The sequence below is a fragment of the Ipomoea nil genome, unplaced genomic scaffold (assembly GCF_001879475.1).
Source record: "Ipomoea nil cultivar Tokyo-kokei standard unplaced genomic scaffold, Asagao_1.1 scaffold0980, whole genome shotgun sequence".
Lineage (NCBI taxonomy): Eukaryota > Viridiplantae > Streptophyta > Magnoliopsida > Solanales > Convolvulaceae > Ipomoea > Ipomoea nil.
Window position 1 is genome coordinate 565,119 of NW_017617408.1, and position 6,641 is coordinate 571,759.

Genomic DNA, 6,641 nt, shown 5'->3' on the forward strand with positions numbered 1-6,641 from the left:
CACCTTAATTGGTCTTTTACAGGGTGTTTCATGCACTTTTACAACCCATTTAAATTGCTTGTTGTTACTAAAAATTATGCCTACTTTGTATTTGAAATCATGATTTTTTTCTCATCCCCTTCCCTATATACCAATTAATAAGTTATTCGATCCTTTAATATTTAAGCTTGATCCAATGCTTTTAAGCTCATCTTTTGATTCTACAAAGTCTTTTTCCCCTTTCCATCAATTTCAGTCAATCCAACACTAAGAATATTATGAGTGGATGAATGACCAACATAGGAGTTTAATCATCATTATCACTACCTTCATACAGTCAATAAACTCTTCCCCTATAGAAGTTGATCTCTCAATCCCCCCACCCCCACCCCCACCCCCACCCATAGTTCATTTACATTTTTAACAGTAATATCAACTTCATCACTGTCAAATTCAAGATCATCATCATTGTTGTCATTACCCTAGTTAGTTTCAAGATCCCTATTTGGCTTCATATCACTACCTTCATCATTGTTATTAACCCTAACCTCAAAATCATTTAGCTAATCATAGTCTTCACCTACATTCAAATTTTCATCTACTACCATACTGTTAACAACATTAACTTCCTCTTCATTTGACAAATATCAATTAACCACTACTTTTTCAATATGTTGCTCAATTTCTATATGTTCAAACCTCTATTTCTAGTTCCCTATTTTTGGCATTCCATAAACATCTTTCTCATAATAAGCTTCTTAACTTTAACTACATTGAACCGTTCATACTTATACCAAAAATGAATTAATTCATTCAAGTTTGGACATCCCAGTAAAATATAGACATTTCCTCTCACATGGACCACACATTCACATAAACGACAAATCACCTTATGCCACATCACATTCACACATCTATCCAAATTTAGTATTAAGGACTTTACTACAACACATACAGGTGGGAGGTCGATTTGTGCCCAATAATGTTCTTGAAGTCATTGTTTTCTTCTCCAAACGAGTCACGAACTTGGAAGTGTTCGTCTAAATAGACATTGTAAGTTTAGGAATTTTTTTTGCAATCTTTGATTTGAGGCGGAAATATTTTCGATTTTTTACTATAATAAGGGGGAATCGGGTTAGAATGTAGCGTAGTACTTTATATTTTACTTCTTTGCCCTTGGGATTTAACTCTATCAAGATAACACTAACGTCAAAGACCAAACTTGTTACTTCGCTGATAACTGAATGGTTAAAAATAAATACCGTCATAAATAAGAGATGTCAGCACTACGAGAAAAACTCAATAACCAAATATATCATTTTCTCAACATTTATTTATAAATAATTAATACAATCAATTAGTTAAATAACCTATGAATAGATACTACATTGTAACAGAATTAATAGTACTTAAAAGAAAAATTAATTAAATCACCTGGACTTGCTATTAGTTACAACTAACACAATTCATTAACCGCTAATATTAAAACAATTGTATGCAAAATAACCACCATGAAGTACCTAAATAGCTGTTGTAGGAGTGATTCGAGCTCGTACTATGATTTACACCCTAAAACTGCATTTTATCATCCGCTCCAGACTACCATTCCCGGGGGAGAGAGAGAGATGGAGGCTGCAGAAGCGCAGAACTCATCGCCGGCGGCAGCCGGAGGTCGGTACGCTTTGCACCCGACCCGATTAGCGGGCGAAGACATACTCTTCTGCATTGATGTTGATACGGAATCCCTAGTCGAAATGAAAACCCACACTACGGCTGGTCGACCCTGCATCCGATTGGACGCCATCAAGCAAGCTATTCTCCTCTTCATCAATGCCAAGCTCACCATAAACCCCGATCACCGGTTCGCCTTTGCCGGGCTTGGAAAATCGTTTTTCTGGGTATCGTTTTGGCTCCCTAGAAATGTACTGTGTTTGTTTGATTTACTAGCTTTAATTTTAAACCTCTGTATGTCTTTAAGGTTTACTAAATCTCCTCTGTGTTTCTGCAAACTAAGAAATGGAAAATAATAGAGAGGAATTTCCCCTAGGTTTTATTTTTGCAGTCGCTGTAATCAGATTTGTTGAAACTTGTGGTCACAAATTTCAATTAAGAGCATTTTACCAAATCAACTGATCTTCTTGATGTTTTTTGATTTTGAAGCTCCGGAAAGAGTTCAGTAATGATGTTGATTCTGCAATTTCTGCATTCCGGGCTATCTCAGTAGATTCATCTTTTGGTCATGCTGACCTTACTCAACTATTCAGAGTGGCTGCTCATGAAGCTAAAAAGTCTCGTGCTCAGAATAGGATACTTAGGGTGGTGAGTCTTCTCTTAATTGTGTATCATCTTAACTCTCTAGCAGTTTTCCTTTTTGCTTATTTTTAAGGTGTTCAATAAATTAAAGTTTTGCTATTCTTGAAATCACTAGTGATGCTTCCTTTCAAGTGACAAGTTTCATGGATTATATTGGTTAACTGTGAATTGAAATTTTCTCACATCCTGCTTATTTCATTTTCGAGTTGAAAATGCACTTCTTTTACTTATGTCAATAAAGTTGCTCGATCCCTTCTTTTGTTATCATTGTTTTCCCTTTTGCTTGCTTCTCAATATCTCAGAAGTTTATCTATTTGTCAAAAATGTTCTCCCTCTAGTTGGAAGTTTGTCTCACTTTACTCCACTGACCATGGAGTTAATGAGTGATTACTTTATTAAATGAGTCTTGCTAACTTCTTAGTCACCCTAAAAAATGCTAGGCATGGAAAAGGAATGTAACTTATGCTTTAAAGGTGTATGACCTTATCCATAAGAAAACTATCTTCCAGAAATGAGAAAGATAAAAAGAAACCTCTGACTTTCGCTCATAACCAGGGTTCAATTCTAAGTAGCTGCATATGGTATCTGCTTTATGCATCAGAAATGCCTATCGAATAATGCCCAAAATGATCCATGGTTCAATGATGTGGTGCCAGAAAGTAAACACAAGCAGATTTTTTGTTTTTGCTTATAGAGGGAAATCTTGAGAATGTTTAGCTCATCTCATGTTCTCCCTGAAGAGTATTATTTTCTCCAAAATTTATACCTATAGCAGTTGAGTATGCATCTGTGTGTTCTAGAAGATAGTTTTTACTTTGCATGCCCCTGTTGTTTGATTGGTTTCTAAGTTTCTTTTCACTACGGACATATTTGTAGTATTCGATTTGTCAAGATCTATTACATTGCCATGCACTAGTAAATAATCAAGGTCCCTTTCTAAACATTACCATTCAACCAAGAGTCGTAAATTTTTAGTACTAAACCCGTTGAATGTATATCAAAAGATAATGTAGCAGTTGGTTTTGAAATTATTTTTTTATATTAAAAATCTACTTTGCTATAAAGCCATTAAGATATACATATAACATACCATCTATAAGTCAGCAAGACAGCAAGTCTTCTTGTTTTATTAAAGTTTTGATAAATTAAAAGCACTTGCATAATGTGAGATTACTTATTTTGGCTTTATAGGTGTTATATACTATGAGTGCAACGGAACTGATCTTACTTTCATTGTTCTAAGTTTTTCTCTTATTTGTTTACTGCATCTATTTAATGTTTGCTATATGATGTGATTTTCCATGTCAAAATCCAGAGCTTGAATTGAGTGGTTTCTCCCAATTCTTTGGTGTTTAGGATCTGCTGAGCTTTTAAAGTTGAGAATTTTAGCATTAGACTTGAATTTTTTTTTTAAAGGTAATAAAACATGATGAATTTTTTTTATCTGATAGTGTGCTAAGAAAATAGCATTCTAAGGACTAAAGGGATGAAGAGTTAGAACATAGCAAAAGAGCTAATAAAGCAGCAATTCTTAAAATCACACCAAATTTTCTTGATAAAACACTACAAATCTACAATATCAACAAAGATTTGACGTATGAAAGAAACAGGTAACTGCAATATTTCCCACAATTTCATATCTTCCTTTACAAAAGTTTCTCATCCTTTTTACAATAGAACTCTTAGCATAAAAACAACTAGCAAATGGAAAATGCTCTGTAACCTTATTTGACTATTAAACACTTACATCTTTGATATTAGACCGCATTTTCCTGCAGAATTTTCAACGTGAATATTTTAGTACAAATTTTACTTCTAGTGCATGACTTTTGTACATAAGGTTCTGGTAGGTTTTACTTTATAACACGGCATCTCACTAGTCACTATCCTGATACTCCATAATTCAAGGGTTCAATTTGGATGCTTCCGGTTACTTTTTTGAAGGGACATGATTGACATGTTTTTATCCTTATTTTCATATTTCATTTAATTGTCATTTGTGCATGAACTAACAGAAAATTCATTTGACTGCAAAATGCTAACACATAATTTTTTGGTCTTCAGGTTCTACTATACTGTAGGTCATCTGTACCGCCAACACATCAATGGCCTGCTATCCAGAAACTCTTCACTTTGGATGTGATTTACCTCCACGACAAGCCAGGACCCGATAATTGTCCTCAAAGGGTGTATGATGCCCTGGTGGAGGCCCTTGAACTCGTCACCGAGCATGAGGGTTACATATTTGAGAGTGGGCAGGGCAGTTCACGGGTCCTCTTTCGTCACATGTCTGTCCTGTTATCCCACCCTCAACAGCGCTGCGAGCAAGACTTTATCGACGTACCCAAGTCCCTGACGAAGAAGTCACCAGTGACTGAACCAATTCAGGGTGAAGAAAACGCTGTAGCGTCGAGCCAATAAAAGTTGTTGGATCAGAATGAGTTGAAGCACAGACTAGTATTGGTTCTCTGTTAAGGAGCAGTGTGGAGATGTGTAATTTTGTGAAGGAAGGATGTGAGTTGGTTTCACATTGTAAGGACTTTCTAGTAACAAAAATGTTCTAAGACTTTGGTAGTAAGTATTAAGTGTAAAATCATACTCAGTTGGGTGAAACAAAAGTTGAAAAGCAACTTGAGAAATTGTGTATAACCATAAACTGAGTCTATTGAGAAGCATTTCCAGAGATGAAATCAAAAAGCCTATCTTTAGTATGCAAGTCCAGGAATTGATGAATCGCAAATGTGCAATTTGTACTGAGGTCTTAATACCACCCAGGCCAGATTGTTTTGATCCCTAAAAAATCTAAATTGTGCTTGATGAAATAATTTCAAATAGTGAAAGTGCTTGATCAAACTGCAATCAACAAGTTTAAAGCTCAAACCAATATCTATCAGGGGTATACGTACTGGCTACAAATATTCAATTCAAGATGAATCCTCCTTCAGACCTCAGCTTTCAACTTTCAATGATATATGATTGGGATTTGGGAATGAGATGAATAATGCCTTTTATTTATAGTGCTCACAATGTCAGACTCTCACCTTATTTCAAACTAGACTCTCACTCTATCTCAAACTCTTTGATATTATCCAAAAGTTAATAAAATAAATATTTGAGATTTGAGATAATACAAAGACTTAACCAAAAATGTATTTAGTCACCCTTAGCTTATGTCGATTTTAAATTAATTAAGAAAATAATATAGCCTTAATTAGTTTAATTAATTGGTGTGTAAGCTCAAATAACTCACGCAATATTATTCTCAAATTCTATATTGCCAAATTTTCCGTGTCTACAAATACTCTATCTCTATTAAAGCAAAATAAAATAGAGAAAAAAAAATTCCCGCCTTGTGTGAATGCATTAATTATTGTTGTATTCTTTACTTTTTTAGATTTTCATTATTATTGATTAATAGTCATTCATATTTATTGTATATACATACACATAAATATAATAAATTGAAAGTTTAAAACATCTAATAAATTCGAAACAATTAAAGAGTTAAAATACCAAATTCAACATGCTCTAAAACTTCTTCCTCTTTTTCCCATCCCCACTTCTTCTTTTTCCACTGTTCTTACTAAGGAAAAAATTCACTGAAGAAGAACAATGATATTTGAATATGATTTGCAGGCAATATTCCTTTGAATAAACAAAAATATCACTAGCAATTTATAGTGTATATCCATCGATAATATTTCAGGCAATATTCCTTTGAAAACAAAATGATAATATTCATTTTTGCATTCACCTTGTGTAATATCTGCTATAGGTTTCAGATTCAAACCACCACCAAAATGTGAAACCCCCCGAGAATCAGCACAAATAGAACCGTCAAAATGGGCTTAGCCCGTCTCGTCCCATCAAAAAGATAGGGCGGACTTTTAAAATTTTATGACCAGGCCAAACTATCCAAATGAGAGGCGAATCGAGTCTAATGGGTCAACTAAAGAAAGTAAGGGAATCGTGATGTGCTTGCTTCCCTCGGAGAGCTATTTTATTAGGAAGATCATTTTTTATTGGTGAAGTTTTGGTCTAAGAAGAATAAAATTCTTATTGGGCTAGTAAGGAAGGAAGCATGATGACCCAAAAGAAGAGAGAAAAATAGTAAGAAGGTACTACCAACAAGATCAATTAGGCATAGTAAGTGAAGAAGAGAATAACAAAGGTCAGGACCTCTACTATACTATACTATAAATAGGCATTGTCTCGCCTTTAGACATTAATGTATGTTGTTCACTACATTCCGCCTATTTTTATGATAGACCAGGTCCCAACAAAAGTATTAGTAGGAATAGAAGCTTAGCATGAGTACGTAGAGTAATAACCTAAAACAACCGATCGAC

General features: G+C 34.4%; 1 protein-coding gene across 1 annotated transcript; it reads left to right on the forward strand.

The window, feature by feature from the left end:
• The first annotated feature begins 1,522 nt into the window (after nt 1-1,522).
• LOC109179917 lies at nt 1,523-4,967 on the forward strand. Its single transcript, XM_019329403.1, has 3 exons — nt 1,523-1,877; nt 2,140-2,298; nt 4,357-4,967. Exons 1-3 carry the CDS (start codon nt 1,605-1,607, stop codon nt 4,711-4,713), a joined length of 789 nt encoding a protein of 262 aa, XP_019184948.1. The 5' UTR covers nt 1,523-1,604; the 3' UTR covers nt 4,714-4,967.
• The last annotated feature ends 1,674 nt before the right edge of the window (nt 4,968-6,641 follow it).

Bases quoted from the DNA above. Each gene is read 5' to 3' on its own strand.
- LOC109179917 (XM_019329403.1), top strand. From the start codon at position 1,605: ATGGAGGCTGCAGAAGCGCAGAACTCATCGCCGGCGGCAGCCGGAGGT. The intron at 1,878-2,139 runs GTATCGTTTTGG...TTGATTTTGAAG, and splicing joins TTGGAAAATCGTTTTTCTGG to CTCCGGAAAGAGTTCAGTAA. The intron at 2,299-4,356 runs GTGAGTCTTCTC...TTTGGTCTTCAG, and splicing joins AGAATAGGATACTTAGGGTG to GTTCTACTATACTGTAGGTC.